Source organism: Pagrus pagrus, assembly GCF_965226575.1.
Source record: "Pagrus pagrus genome assembly, chromosome: 13".
In the NCBI taxonomy this organism is placed as follows: Eukaryota; Metazoa; Chordata; class Actinopteri; order Spariformes; family Sparidae; genus Pagrus; species Pagrus pagrus.
Window position 1 is genome coordinate 2025698 of NC_140197.1, and position 16238 is coordinate 2041935.

Consider the following 16238-nt stretch of genomic DNA (forward strand, 5'->3'; position numbering starts at 1 on the left):
GGGATTACTAGCTGCACAATGCACAGGATTACATTTACAGCAACTTTAACACAGGGGTCTGCTTAAAATGAATTTGTTTGTGTGAAGTATCGTCCAACCATGCCTAAAAGGCAAAAATATTTATAGTTGTTCCAAACAGCCTCAGTCAAAGGTGGGTGCAAAAAGCGTGCTCTCAGACCAATGGGCAAAACATAATAATTGTTAGATGGTGGATAATATTTAATTTTAGGCTGTCCCTCCTCAATGGCATTTGGCATTGCATTCGCTTGTAATTATGGGAAGTAACGGAAGTAGTTGTGTGGACAATATAAAGAGGGGGCTTAAAAACAGCTTTCTTTGAAAAAGAGCTGGAAAGGGCTATCCATTTTTCCACCTCCACACACCTGGCCAGTCACAGAGTGAAGTAAATGTGAATGCCAGTAACACACATTATTAGACACAAGCCTAGGCCCTCTTCTGCTGGTCCTTGTTAGACAATATTAAAAAGATTTTGTTTATAATATACTGACCCCAGTACTATCCACCTTGCTACATAGAGGTTTCCCTACTTCCTGCAATTGGCACTTAACATTTGCATTAAACATCAGTGGAGCTCTGCACAAGGGGTTCTGAGTGTGGGGTCCAGGGACCCCCAGGGGTTCCCCAGCAAAAAGGGCAATAATTTATTTTTTACCATATTTCCATTAACAAGTAGCACAATGACAGAATGTGTGACTATTTTGGTCACAGGTTTCTTATCTATTCTTATCAAATGGGGGTCTGTGGTCTAACTGGTGTCAGTTAGGGGTCTTTGACCTGAAGAACCCCTGCACCATCATTGAAATGGAAATGATCCTAATTCCTAGAGACACTTGCCTGAAATTTCCCATGTTGTAATGGGCAGATTGCCATGGAATTTGCTGAAGGCATAATGGTGGAGGGGATAAATCATTTAGGTTTCAATCACCCTAGGATCTCTTGTTGACTTCAGGACAAATACTAGCTCTGAGCAGAGCGAAATCATCATTTTCCAACACTATCATCCTTTGAAATGACATAACAGACCATTGACTAACTGTCGTGAGTTACTGGACTTTTCAAAACATGTTTTTACTAATTATGTCTTATACCTTCAGTGCTTCCTCCTTGCTGATGCAGCCAGAGTGTATGCTCTACGAAGGGTATAGGCCAAACGCAGAAACTGATCTCTATCCCTTCTACCTATCTCCCTTCCCCCTACACACTGCACCCAAAATAGATGGATTTGTGCAATGAGGAGTTGACAACTACTCTATTTTAAACCCCACAGTCTCAGAGTCAGTGTAATGTGAGCTTCTCTGGCTCTGTCTGTGTGGGACAAGCACAGTATCCTATAGTCCCTGTCAATTCTCACCTACACATGCATGAGGAAAGAGACCACTGACTGCTGAAATACCTCCTAAACCAATATAGACTGAAATCAATAAATACATATACTCTACTTGTTCTGCATGATGGTGTGATGCCAGTGATAGTTTTTTTACTCCTTTAACCCATGTTGTACATGTTAAATAAAATAATTAAAAAAATAAAACAAATAATGCTGCATAAAATATATATTTGTATTCAAGTCAAATGAAAAATGCTGTTGTTTGTTGATCTTGAACTTTGTATGCTATTTCTTTCTTTTTTTAATGGGTTTTCAGTTTACATTAGATATTTTTGTCAGTTGGCTCAAGTTTTCATCATCAGTCACATCCTTCCTACTGGAACTTTTTTTTTTTTTTTTAACTTTTCATTATTTTTAAGCCTTAGATAACACATCACCACATCATTGATACACAGCGTAGTTTTGAGAACAAGTTCATAATGAAGTTTCCAAAGGCTAGTGGCAGTCAGAAACAGCTGAGATGGAAAGAGCAAAGGACGGAATGAGAGAGGAGATCAGATCGAGATGAAGACTGCAAAGTGGCTGAAAGTGGAGATGAGCTCAGACATGCCAACAACATTTCTTCTCTTAGTTTGGACCACTGACTCTGCCTTCATTGACCTACTTGACCCATTTAGTTAACTACTGCTAATGTTTAATTCCTCCTCCCCAAACAGTCTTAAAGAAATCATGTCAATCATCATCAGTTTGGAATAATAGCTGATGCATGTGACACTTTGCCTGTCTGCTTTGGCTTTGGGCAAATGTTGACACCTGAGTAAAGACCCGAGCACAGGACCTCATTTAACTCTAACTTGTCTGCGTAAAAAGAAAAAAGAATGTGTTATTTAAGGTGTCGGACAGGGTGTTGTGAGGTGAAGAGATGACAGGAAATGCACTGCATCAGCCCATTCATCAACCAGATATGACATTCTCCAGCCGGATTCATTTGCCTCCCTGAATCTGATCCAGTGCCACATCCAACCTGAGCTCTTTCCATGTAGGGGCAGTCTAAACTGGGAAATCATTTTCCATGATAAAGTTACCTAAGGCGACTGGTGTGTGTTTGTGTATCAGTGCGTGCATGCATGTGTGAGAGAGTTAGAAGAGCAAGAAAATGAAATCAAGTCAATTTTATTCATATAGCGCTAACTCATAGCCAAAAGTTATCTCATCACGTAAATGAAAAATTATTTTCTACAAATACTCCTGCACTTTTTACTGGGTATGGCTCAGACTCTCAAGTTCAATGCAGACAAAAACTTTCTTCTGTCACACCTACTCTTATATGCAACCAAACTAATTGCCAGCCATAAACTGTAAATGGTAAATGGACTCGCATTAACTAACTGATCAGCTACAACACTAATAGTAACAGGTGAATCGTTTTACATTACAAAGACAATTTCTCTTTACATGTACCATCCAACCTAACACCTTTACAGACCAGTACTTCCTTCATGGCAAGGGCACTCCCTGATGGCAGTGCTGTCCCAGTAGGACATTGTGCCCTGATACGCCATTTAAACTGCTCAGGCATAGGGAGCATTTAAAATGTGGGCTGGTTGCCAATTTAATCGGCCAATTATAACCTATCTGAGAATAATCATTATCGGCCAGAAGTTGGCTGATAGACACAGATGTTAGCGCTTTTATTTTTCCAAATAAAGTGCAGGGAATATGATTTGGTTTCACCGAGAAATGTTGTCCTGCTATTTGTCCAGTAGAGCGTGCTCAATTCCTATTTCAAACTCAATTCCTACTCAAGAGTCTCTCAGTCCCCACACTGTCTCCTAAGGTGAGGACCGCAAAGTTTGCCTCCATGGTAAGTTTATAACTAGTTTGTGAAATAAACAATGACTCCATCAATTTCCTGTTTCAATTCACTTGTCCATGACTCATGATGTGCTTTGTTGTGTCGGTTATGCTTATCTGTTTGTTATGTTAGCAAGGTAAAGTTAGGCTAACCTAGCTTAACACTAGTGCAGGCCAGTGGGGGAGAGGGGAGGGGGACAGTCGTGCTTAGTGAAATGCATCGCTGGCCTGGAAGTAAATGAATAACGTAAAGTTTACGTCCCTATCCTTTACTTTTCTGCAACAACCATCATGTCACTCTTATTGATCACAATTTCACCTCGCCATATTACGTTAACCTTATGACTGAGCACATGAAGGCTACATTCACAGCAGCACACAGGGTTTTTTTGATTTTCTTTTGACATTGTTACTTTTGTTACGTTGAGAGTTTCCCCTGCAACCAATAGCAGAGGCACTGGTCATCTCTTGACTGTTTGAGACCATTACACACTAAAAAAGAAGTATTGCAAAAGATGACATGTTTTGATAAAGTTAAGCAAGAAAAGGCATCTCGGAATGTCTGGCAGACATCTCCGCTTGGACAACTGCGCATCATCTCAAGCTCAACCATAGCAAAACTGAACTCCTCTTCATCCCGGGGAAAGACTGCCCTCACATGGACAGTCAGTCACTGTTGAGGACATCACGGTATTGCCTTCATCGACTGCGAGGAACCTGGGCGTACTCCTGGACGATGGACTATTCTGCACCCCCAACATCACCGCGGTGGCCCGATCCTGCAGATTTGACCTATACAACATCCGCAGGATCCGGCCTTTCCTCACAAAGGACGCAACGCAACTCCTGGTCCAAACGCTGGTCATCTCCCGCTCATGTTTTTTATTCAAGCCATTGCCAAATGAATTCACAAGAAAAATCTCTCTGTATTTTGCTGTATACCAAGGGTCTTTAAATGTGTGTCTGTGGAGACACCCTGCACTGGTACACCTGTAGCTGCATTTTTTTGTGAGTGAAGAGGGAAGTTGCTACAGTACAGAAATAAATAGAGCATTTTGGGTTTGTTGATTTCCTGTTTAATATTGTAGTTATGTGTCATGTTTCAATTTCTAATTCCTCCCTTTGTCTGTTTTCCTGTCTCTTTTGGTCCTCACCTGTCTTCCATTAGTTCACTGCTCCATATGTATTTAAGCCTGTGTTTTCTGTCTGCCTGAATTGCTTCTGGTGGTCCTCGTTTCTCCATGGTTGACTCCTCATCCTGGTCCTTTGTCGTTCACCCCTGCTGAGGCAGACCTCCAGTCAGCAGTCCTAGCCAATCCACAAGATCTCCAGCTGCCCACATCCTTTCCTGCTGCTTCACAAGTATCATACCTCAGCCCTGGCACCCTGTCGTCAGTTCCTTGCTCAGTTCTCCAGCTGCCAGTCTCTGGTGCCACACCCCAGTCCTGAGTTAAAGCCAAAGCAATGTCACTGGCCTTCAATTGCCGGCCTCTGGCCCGGCCTCCAGAGGGCTACCGCTTTCAGCACCAGCCTCCTGAGGGATTCCACCTTCACCTTTGGCGCAGCCTCCCGAAGCGGCTGCCCTTTTCCCCCTGCAGTCTGGTCACCTCCCAGACTTGCTTCACTCTTTGCCCCTGCCTCCCAGTCACCCAAGACCTGCTTCACCCTTCAGCTCTGCCTCCTGATTCTTCCCTCTGTACACACAATGCATTTTAAAATTCTAGTGTATCCATACTTATCACAATAATAATAATAAACAGCAAAATCTTGACATGTCTCGACTCAAGCATGAAGTACAACTTAAATTGTGTAAATGTGACAATGTAACAATATAAATTATTCAGTGATACTCACATTATAAGAATATATTACCATGTTGTAACATGAAAAATATCTTGTTATAACAATAATAGCTTAAGAGCACATTCAGCAACAGACTCATTCAACCCCGCTGCCTAAAGGAACAGCACAGGAAATCATTCCTACCTGGTGCCATCAGACTTTACAACGCTCACTCCAAAAACACACAAATTATTTACTGCGCTTTAATTGTTATTATTATTTATTATTATTATTATTACTGTAAATACTATCTATCTAACATTTTCACGTTATGCGTGGAGCTTATGGCAGAGAAATGTAACTGCAACAAGGGGGAGACAAAAGTTCCATACTCCAGCTTTAATGTTCTAAATAGGATGTTGTTTGGAGTGATTTTCAATATAATGAATGCTGAATAATAAGATAATAAGTGCACAGTATGTTTGCTTTAATTTAAACAAGTGGTAAAATTAGAGGTATGGTGTGACAAAATTTGTTTGGCCCCCGGCAACAATCTGGGTTTCTCACATGGCCCCCTTGTAAATAATTGCCACCCCTGTTTTAGAGACTTAATGGGGCAGCCTAAAAAAAGGGAACTGCAATAATCCATCCTGTAAGTAACAAAAGCATGGACTAATTATACTGCTTCTTTTTGAGACAGGATGTTCCTAATTTTTGCAATGTAAGGTAGTTGAAAGAAGGCAATCCTCGCAATTTGTTGTAAATTGAACATGAGAGATGATGCAAATGATATAGTGCACTCAAGTTGGTGGTTCTCAGCAGTACTGTAGAGATGAAAGATGTATATTCTTTTTGCAAAACAGGATGCATCTTATCACTGTTAGAATGCAGAAAAAACCTGTTTATTATGACTTTGTTGAAAAGAGTTCTTTACAGAGCCTTTATCTAGAAACATACATAAAGTATCCGTATACAGCAGAACAAACAGTATATAATAGAAGTATAAAAATATCACGTTGAATATCAACCCCCCCAAAATAAAAATAGAAACAGCCTACCACCCCCACCATCACCACCCCTGAGTAGTTTCTTTTCTTTATTCAATTCCATGTTAATGTATAGATGACTGATGCTGACAGCTGCTAACTGGACATTTATCTCAGTGACTGTGGCATCATCGTGTGTCTAAATTGACATCATGTCCAATTGTCCAACAAGGAGGTGCATACAGTCTTTGACGGGTCCACGCATGCAGCAGCAAACAGACTTATTTTGTTCCCACACCACTGTAGCTTGAAATGCTTTAAATAACATTTTCTACTGCTACTTCACATTGTAAGCTTTTTGGTGGCAACACCTGTCAGTGGTGGTGCAAAAGGATGATGATGGATGTGTGATGTGTGAAATTCTTATTACTTACTCCAGATCAGCGTTAATCTCTTAAACGAACATTTTGACAATCAGTATGCCAATATATTGACATCCTCTTATTTCATGGCAAAACTGTAACAACTGCAATAACTATCTAGTACAACAAAAAAAATATTGACAACAAAATGTATGGCAAAACCTCTGGACATTATTCCATGACGATGAGACAAAATAGTTGTCTCTGCTGTCTGTGTTGTTATTTTTACAGTGCTTTTCAAGAGACTCAAAGACACTTTACATGCGAACATAAAGGACTGTTGTGTTACAACCTGTGAAGGAAATTGATTGTTTTGCATATTTTCTAACAAACTTCAGGCATTCATTTTGACATTATATGAAAGAATTACGGTAAGTCAGTGACATTGTCAGCCTAAATGACGAAACACATAGTTCAAGACAAGCCTTCTTCTCATTTGGAAATGTCCTTCAGCAAACTCCATTATAGTATCATGAAGCTGAGCCATTAAACTAAAATTAACTGACTGTATTTTGACAAAACAACACAAACAAAAGAGACTAAAATGTGATTTTAAACTAAGTACACATTTGATTTATTTATTTATTTTAATAAACACTGCTTTAGAGTGAACAATTAATTTTACATTATGTTGGGAGAAGTGACTGAATAATGAAAGGAGTGATTTTGGTGGTGGTAGAGGAGGAACCTTGCATAGTCAACAATGGCAACCTCCAGTGGTATTGTATCTGTCACTTACGTCTACTATAGTCTTTGACATGCCATCAGATTGTTATCCCTATTTTTGTTGATATATTTACTTCTTATGTATTTATTTAAAACCTTTAACTTTGTTTAGATTTGTGCTGGTGTTACAACAAGGGAATTCGGACCTGCTTTAACATCCGTCCTGAGTGATCTGATCACAAATGGTTAGCTCTAAGCCCCTCTGTTAACACCTGGCATTAATATGCGTCTTGACATACATCTTGGGCGACCACTTTTGATTGGCCAAACAAAATTTGACATGTGTACTGTCAACAAAATGTTGTCCTGTTTCCTAAATTTAGTGTAAATGATATCAGTTGTGTGTAATCTTTTCTGCCTGTCGTGGCTTTTTCTTCTCCTTCTTCTTCTTCTTCTTTCGTGGAGGTGTGAGTTGAGCATGCGATCCTTCAGTGTGGAACAGGACACATATGTGTACACGCTGCTAAAAGAATGTTGTCACATCTGAATGTGGTCTAGGTGGTTGGATCTCAAATGTGTCACCTGTACTTAGAGGTATTCATGGCTGAAGCAGAAAAGGCTGATAAACGTGACAACTAAAATATTATCAACTTATTAAGTGGTTATGTTGGAACATTATGATTTATTTGAAGTGGCGTTTGGGTCCACCTCATGAATTCTCCTTTTAGCTTTTTTTGGTCCCTACCAACTCCTGAGAAAAATATCTGGCTCTTCAGCAGCTAAATGCTCTACAATGTTCACCAGCTGTGTCAGTCCACTGTTTGGTGTTGGGCATTTAGAGCTTTGTCACTGAAAACAGCTGCCTGCTGTTAGTAGAAATAAGGCTGATGAAAGAGCAGTTTCTGGACCAGAAACAAAACTCAAAACAATGAGCCGAAAGAAGCAAAGAAATTCAGTAGTAGAGGAACTGCAAAAAATGGTTGGACTTTCACTTTCACATTATAGAAATCCGAGTCATTGTTAATATAAAAATATTGATTAGTGTAGCTTAAATGAATGCACATTGCACTCCCCAGAAAGGGTTTTGATAATGCAACAGCATTTTATCTCATAAATGGTGATAATTTCCTTAATCAACTTAACAGACATATTAACAAGGCACTCTAGACACATCTACAGTTTGAGGCTCAGTTTAATGCTCTGACCTTTATGTGTGTACACCTATGTGTATTGTTAATCATAATAATTAGAACATTTTCTGAAGAGGCGTTATAGCACACAACAATGCATGGTGGCACTACTGTATATAAAAAAAGTATGATACGTTGACGTCAACATATAATTTATCCTAATTAAAATGCACCTAAAACAGCGTACATCTAAAATCAACAAAGTAAAAGAAATGAAATGATTGGCAGTATAGCAAATAAGGTGCTCTTTGACACAATGGCCCTGAGTGAACTGTGTGTATATGTGTATTACTCATATTGTGGAGACATGCTATGAATCTGTGTACACTATCACATTGTGTGGACTCCCTTTCCTTTTGGGGCGACAGAAGTCCCCATAATGTAAATCATTTTCATTTTTGATTTTAGGTTAGCTGAGGTTAGGTTAAGTTTAAGGTAATGGAAGCTATTATCCCCTAAAGTGATAGAAACATGACTATCATGACTGTGTGTGTGTGTGCATGCGTGCGTGGATGCATGTGTGTGTTTAAATGTGTGTTTGTGTGTGAGTGAGATCCTGGAGCTCAGAGTCAGCTTGGAGAAAGTGAATTCATATCTACAACAGAAGAAAATGATAATTATAACAACCATTGAATTAATCAACATTTTAATTGTGCAACAGTTTGCATAATATGATGTTGTATTTTCACATTGTCTTACTAAAAACTATCTAACTGCCTGTAACCTGTGGGATCATACAAAAAAAAGAGATCTAAACAGATTTTTTATTTTTAGTTATGGTTAGATGTCAGTGACTTTACCTCTGAGGAGCGGTGGGCGGCGGTCAGTGTTTATCAGATTGCTCTGAGACAGCGCGTCCGTCATCCAGGAGAGAGCGCTACAGCAGTACTCCAGCTGGGAGAGATATACACAAACAGAGATGGATTAGTGCTGAGCAGGCAGAGCCAACAGCTGCAGAGAAACCAGACACACCATGCACACACACTCCACACACAGATACCAGATACCACGGACCCATATAAATCTGCCCATGCATGCAGGGATTGGACACAATAAAAATAAGGAACACCTACTCTACTCTTGTTGTGAAAGATGTTTCCTTGTCAGATATATCTCTAAATTAAATTTGTGTAAAGAATTGATTGTCAAAACAACAACTAATTTTCTGGACTTGAAAAGAGTCTGATACAGATTAGACTCAACAGATTGCATGTGCATTAAAGTATAACTGACCTCTGATTCCAGCATCCGCAACCTTCTGTCATGGTCACGGATCTCTGCCATTTGCTTCAGCACACTGTCCACCCTGCAGAAACAAACATGCATACAAATAAACCAGCTGCAAAAGTCAGCTAGAATATTAGTCTCAGTTCATCAGAACATCAGAAACCTCTATACATAAAAGAGAAACTAAAGAAAAACTTGAACTGAAACAAAAAACATGATTAAAAGTGTAACCTTAATGAAATGTGTGATTACATTTTTGGTCAGTGATAATAATTACAAACACATAATATAAACCAACATTAAACAACACTAGATTTATAGGATGACATAAATAAAATGTATGTCATGTCTGTCCTACACTCTTTGTTAGTTATTGGTTGAAATATACAATTTGCTCATTTCTAACAGTGAGAAGGACGTGGTTCTTCTTATACATATAGTATATTGTTATCAATCAAATATTATAAAGTCACCACAATTGCAGAGGGAACTTACTTGAGAGATGTACATTTAAGTCGTGCGGTATCACTCTCCCTCTGTCGCTTATTCTGAGCTGAGAGGAGGTTTTCTTTTTGGATAGCCTCCCATGTGTTGAGGCGGCTAGCCTCTCTACCCCGCAGTTCCAAAACTGAGGAGAGAGAAGATAATAATAATATAATAAATATAGCATATGTTGAAACAAGCTTACAAAGTGTAAGAGACGGGAAAAAAAGGAAGAAAAAAAACTAAATATAAAAACACAGATAAAGACCAACAGACAAAAAAGTAATTAATTAAACAACATGAAGATTATAAAACATTGTGGGATAAAATAAAGAGTTAAAATATGTTAAATGGCAAGATTAAAATGATGAAGCTAATAACTTTATAAGAATTAATTAATGCCTTCCTATATAAGAAAGTTTTAAGAAAAGATTTAAAAGACGCTAATGATGTGGCCTTCCTGATTTCAACAGAGGGGGGTTTTGCAGTCTAGGGCCTCTGACAGCAATGGCCAAATCACCTTTAGTCACAAGCCGTGATTTAGGAACAACCAGCTGCATCCACTAATGTTAGAGAACGCCCAGGCACATGGGGGGTCAGTAAAAAAAAGTCATTTGGGGTGAGGCCATTAAAAGCTTTAAAATAAAAGTACATTTTTAAAATAAATATGAAGTAAAACAGGTAGCCAGTGTAAGTTGGCTATAACAAGAGTAATGTATTCCTATTTCTTGGTACCTGTTAAAGTTTGTGCAGCAGCATTCTGCACCAGTCTCTAAAGAGATCTCTGACTGATATCAGCACAAAGTACATTACACTAGACTAGGCATGAAAAAATAAAAGCATGGATAACTCCAAAACAGAGGGAGCCAAGAATGATTTCCTTTTGGAAAAGAAACAGTGTGCACTCTGTACTGTTATCAAAATAGATAAGGTCAGGTCAGGTCAGGTTTTCCACCAAAACTCTGTTTAGTGGGACTTTGGCCGAAAGGTAAACATGCCACCCTGCTAAGGAAAAGCACATTTCCACCACTTCCAGCCACTATATATTACTCATTTTGGTTTATTGATTTGGTCACTAACCAAAGCTTTTAGCATGGGTATTTGTTGGAACACCAATCAGCTAAATTGAGAGCCAGGCCCCCAGTCTCAGCTTCCTGTTCACTACAGTGGTTCACGGTAATGTTCGCATGACTCAGTGGTGATCCCAGCATCGACCTTAACCTCATACATTAACAACACCTGAACTTAAATGTAGAAGCAATTCACTTGACTCTTAACCTGAGGCATGAGGCAATCCACTGTTTCCTGGCAAATTACCATGGATTCAAACTTGGAGGTGCTGACACTCAACCCAACTCCTTCGCAATCAAACTGCTCCAGTGTGCATTACAGGTTACAGGAATACAATATTATTGTTAGACGATAGACATCCATCACAGTTGTGTCAACACCAATTCAACCTGAATTGGACACATAGATATGAGACTTTAACTGTGGTTGTCACTGTTAGTGACTCCAGTCTGCAGTATAGATAAACTTCATAAACCACATAATTATAGTTTATCGCATCATATACTTGAATACAGGCTAACCTTTTTATGTCCATATGCCTGTGTGTTTTTGGTTCTTTTGTCTCTTCTCTTCTATCTGTCTTTATTATCTCTCCCTCTTTCTCATATTGGCAAGTTGGTCAAATGATGTTTATACATAACTAATTACTTATAGTAACACTAAGTTTCCATTGCTGATTGCGAATCCAATTCACTGAAGCTGGCAAGCAACTGACCTGTGCCCAACCCTGGTTAAGAGGAGCGTTTTAAAGAAGGGTCAACGCTTGTGGTCTCATTCAGGCTGCCTCCCCAACGTGGGTTTGATATGACCACTGTGTCAGTCTCAACAGAGTAGGCATGTAGGACTAGACACTCCTTAAACACATAATCACTAGAGGTGTTTTTTTTTTTTGTTTTTTTTTTTCAAAAAACATAACCTTGGCAGAGGCCCAAATCAACTGACAACCAACTTAATTTGCTACCAACAATGCTGAGACAGCTCTGTCTTGACAATAAATAACATATGACCAACGGTCCTGGCACCCCAAGATACAGCTGTACAGTAGGTTCCTCTCCAATTAGCATACATTAATTAACTAAACACATCTAGACTGATTGGGCAAATCGAATGATCTACCCAGTACCAATGCAATAGCTTATTCATTGTTTGACAGCCAGGGGTCACAATGTCTCTTTTTATCACTTAGCTCATTATTGGGTCTTAGCTATTAAGCCTTTTACCTTTGGTTTTATTTACTGCTTCCTCCTTCCCCTGCTAAATGCACATGTTTCTTTCACACATATCTCCTGTCTCCATGCTGTACTTGCAACTTCTCACCAAAGTGTTTGCTCTTGACTGAGGGGATGTGGCGGATGTATCTTTTGATGAAAAGGTGGAGGTGTGAGATGATAATGAAGGGTGGTGCTAGGCAGGGCCTTGAGTGGTACTCCACAATCAGGTTGTAACGCTGAAATTTCCAGTAGGTGTCACTGCGCTCCTGTACTTTTGAAAAGGTGTAGCTGTAAACAGAAAATTTAAATCTTATTAGGCATACAAAGAGCATTGCTTTCATACACTAGGTTTCCATTTTGTACAACATACAGTACAATTTCTTCTGATAAAATCTGTTTAAAAGTACAACAGAATTGGGACTGAAATAAATTATTCTAAATGCCAGTGTACCTGAACATAGCAATGAGTAGGTTGACCAGTACTATGTTAGTAAATAGTAGGTAGATGACAAGGAGGATGACAACCAGCCAGTTGGCAAAGGTGTTCAGACAGGGCTCCTCTCCTGCTTCAATTAGTGTGGCATTGTTTGTGCAGTTTACTTCCTCCACCTTATCAGCTAGATGGAAGACAAAAGCAGAGGTCCAAAACAACATGTGAGAGTCTATGCTGCACATTTACAAGCACCTTAAAAAGTCTATTTTAACCATGAATGGCAGCAATAGCAGCTCCTATACACTGAGTTACCAGTTTATCAGACTGAATGAAATCTTATGGGGTCAAATTTCACAGCATGCAATAAATCCCACCTGAATCAATCTTGTTCAACATTCAAGACGTTTATTGTCACTCTGGTTGTACAAGTACACTTGTGTGAAATTCTTTGGCTGAGAGAAATAGTGAATAAGTAATAAGATCTTCTTTAAAAGCGCTTGTGGTCTCATTCAGGCAGCCTGTCCAACATGGATTTGACATGGCCACTGCATCAGTCTCAACAGAGTAAAAGCTAGTAGGACGAGACACTCCTTGAACAATTGTTTGGCTGAGAGACTCTACTACAGAACTAGTGAATAAGTAATATAATGTATAATGAAGACAACTATAATAGCAGTGAAAGTAAGAATCTATCCACTTCTGCATCTGTAATATATATTTAAAGGGGAACTACCGGTTTTTACAACGTGGACCTTATTTCTAGCATAAAATACGATCATTTACTCACCCAGATAACTTTGGTGTCATTTGGAGTCGTTCGGACGAAATTAGATCCAGTGGAGCGCTGCGTATATCCATATAATGTGAGTGATCGGGGCACTGAAGCGCAGCCTCTATGAGCATTATCTGCCACGAAACTAGTTCATTTCACCAATATTTTGTTATGATACGCTAGTGCTATTCCCCTCTGAGTCCGGGGTTGGCTGTTATCAACATCCGGGGTCTGTAGGTTGACCTACTACCTCTGACCTGGATGATGTCATCTCTGAAAGCCGCGCGCACTTGCGACAGCCGGCTTGTTTACCTGTAGTTTTCTACTGCTAGTTTTTTGCAACATGGCTGAATATTTTTCCGATTCTGAGGTGGTGGACGATGACTTTGTTTATGATGGACGTCCTTACTGTTTTTAGCCAGAGTACACGGATGAGGAGCTCGTTGAAAGGAGGATGTGGAGGCAGAGAGAGGAACAGCTGGCCAAAGAACAACAAATGACTGCGGCTAGGCTAAACGGCTAGGTCAACCTACAGACCCCGGATGTTGATAACAGGCAACTCAGAGGGGAATAGCACTAGTGTATCATAACAAAATATTGGTGAAATGAACTAGTTTCTCGGCAGATAATGCTCATAGAGGCTGCGCTTCAGTGCCCCAATCACTCACATTATATGGATATACGCGGCGCTACACTGGATCTAATTTCGTCCAGACGACTCCAAATGACACCAAAGTTATCTGGGTGAGTAAATGATCGTATTTTATGCTAGAAATAAGGTCCAGGTTGTAAAAAACGGTAGTTCCCCTTTAAGTATGTATAATATATATACTTAAATATATATTTAAAATAGACTGGACCTCTGAATGCTTTTTTAACTTACTGTTCTTTGTTGTTCTTGTTCTTTCTAGTTGAATGTTTGTTATGTTATGTTCATGTTTATGTTCATGTTTACGTCTATGTACTCCGTGTGCGAAAAACCCCGAAGTGAATTCCTTGTATTTCATATACTTGGCCAATAAAGCTGATTCTGATTCTGATTCTGTAAAAAGTACACTGTGTACTGCCTACATTTGTATGTCCATTATAAGTAAGCGGAAGCAGACATTTAGACAATTATTAGGTATTACTTTTCATTGCATTTCTGCTCCATTTTGTGCACATCTTATTTTATCCAAGCTCATCTTCAATCAACTGAGATGAAAGGAAAATTTCAGAGGTTTTAATTTTTAAATAACTTTGACTAACATTTCTTTTTTCTAATTCAAATGTGGAGGACAGTCAGAGAACCAAAGGACATTGTGCTTGACAGAGCCAGAGGATAAAAAAAAAAACAAGAAAAAAAACTATATAGACTGAGCCACTCACCATCCATTTCATTTATGGGTATTTGTCCAAAAATGTGCAGGTACGGTCTGTAGAACACTCGGCGGAATATCCAATTTGGTCGTGGATCATACGAGTAGAGGAGTGCCTGATTGGCCACTCCATAGGCCATGAGCCACACAGCCAGAAAAAAAAGGAAGAAGAAAACGTCCTTCATCTGAGGGAAGCAAAGAGAGACCAGAAATGGATAATACAAGATCGGCCCTGGTGTGACTTCATGATAAGAACTTTGTCAGATCAGGAGCTGCTGTTTCTAGTCCAAACATCAAGTTTCTTTTGGCCCAGATCATGATCTGAGTCCTGTAACGCAGGGATCTACCACTACTTTTATTTACGTTAACATTGATTAAATATGTATCCTTAACACTGATCTAACGGCTGTAGCCTATTTAATTTGACACAACTTTTATTTCAAGAGCTACTTGAGAGTAGAGGTCCATGACTCACAAATGATATTAGGTTGACTACACACACTAGCTTGCAGATAGGCCTTTAAATAGTTTCATTTCGGCTTGGAATTACTCACAAAGTTAATGTTAAATAGCAACAGGTGATAGGACCTGCCACCTCTTTGGTATCACTGATGTTTCTGTTTCACATTGCATTATATTTTCATTAAATTGTGTGTTGCCCATTGCTTGTTATGTGACTTGTGTGTGCACTCACCATTTTGCCAACAATAATAATCTTGGGCCCAAGCTGTTTGTGGATGGCAAATATATGGATCAGACGTAATGTGAAGACCATAAAATCTATGGCCATCACAGCTCGGCCAAACTCATATGACCAGGGAAACATTCTGTAAAACAAAACTGTGCAGTCAATCACCAGTAATATGTGATGCAATTTATTCATCTACTTCATGAACATAAGTAAGTAAAAAAAAAGAAAAAAGACGAGAAAATACTGAATTTTGTTTGAGGACTGGTCAGTGTAAATCCTCCTGTCACCGTGTCAGAAGAGTCACCTGCAGCAGAGAGCCAAAGTGAAGAGAGCGATGGCTGTGAGGTCGCACTTGTTCCACACATCCTGGATGTAGTTCCTCATCCTCTGAAGCAAAAAGGTACTGCCCACAAAGAAGGTCTGTTACACAGAAATAGAGAGAAATAAGAGTCATGATTTATGTGGATGCATCTGTGCAGTGTACAGTAAGTCTGCGTCAATTAGGGAAATATGTATTTTTGGTACTGTGGTAACTAATTAGCATTCAGACTGAAAATTGCACTGCTATAGAAAGGGCTGTTGGGCTGTTTTGCCTCAAGGACCACAGAGAACAATCCATGAGCTTAAAGGTTTATCAGATACCAGAACCAGGTAAACAACATAACTAAAGTTTTTATGTTACAAAGTAATCTACCAGCAATGTAGGCTGATTTGATTTGTTTGGCCAACACAGTGCATTGCTTC

The 16238-nt window shown here is 39.3% G+C and overlaps 1 protein-coding gene across 1 annotated transcript in view; it reads right to left on the reverse strand.

The window, feature by feature from the left end:
• Positions 1-16238, reverse strand: part of LOC311267764 (transient receptor potential cation channel subfamily M member 4-like) — a 78231-nt gene that overhangs the window by 14683 nt on the left and 47310 nt on the right. The window contains exons 20-28 of the mRNA XM_084370994.1: positions 15799-15914; positions 15498-15630; positions 14814-14988; positions 12692-12857; positions 12347-12528; positions 9971-10103; positions 9482-9554; positions 9049-9142; positions 7477-7544 (exon numbers count right to left, since the gene is read on the reverse strand). Of these exons, the coding sequence (XP_084227120.1) occupies positions 7477-7544; positions 9049-9142; positions 9482-9554; positions 9971-10103; positions 12347-12528; positions 12692-12857; positions 14814-14988; positions 15498-15630; positions 15799-15914 (1140 nt within the window). The remainder of the gene's footprint in view (positions 1-7476; positions 7545-9048; positions 9143-9481; positions 9555-9970; positions 10104-12346; positions 12529-12691; positions 12858-14813; positions 14989-15497; positions 15631-15798; positions 15915-16238) is intronic.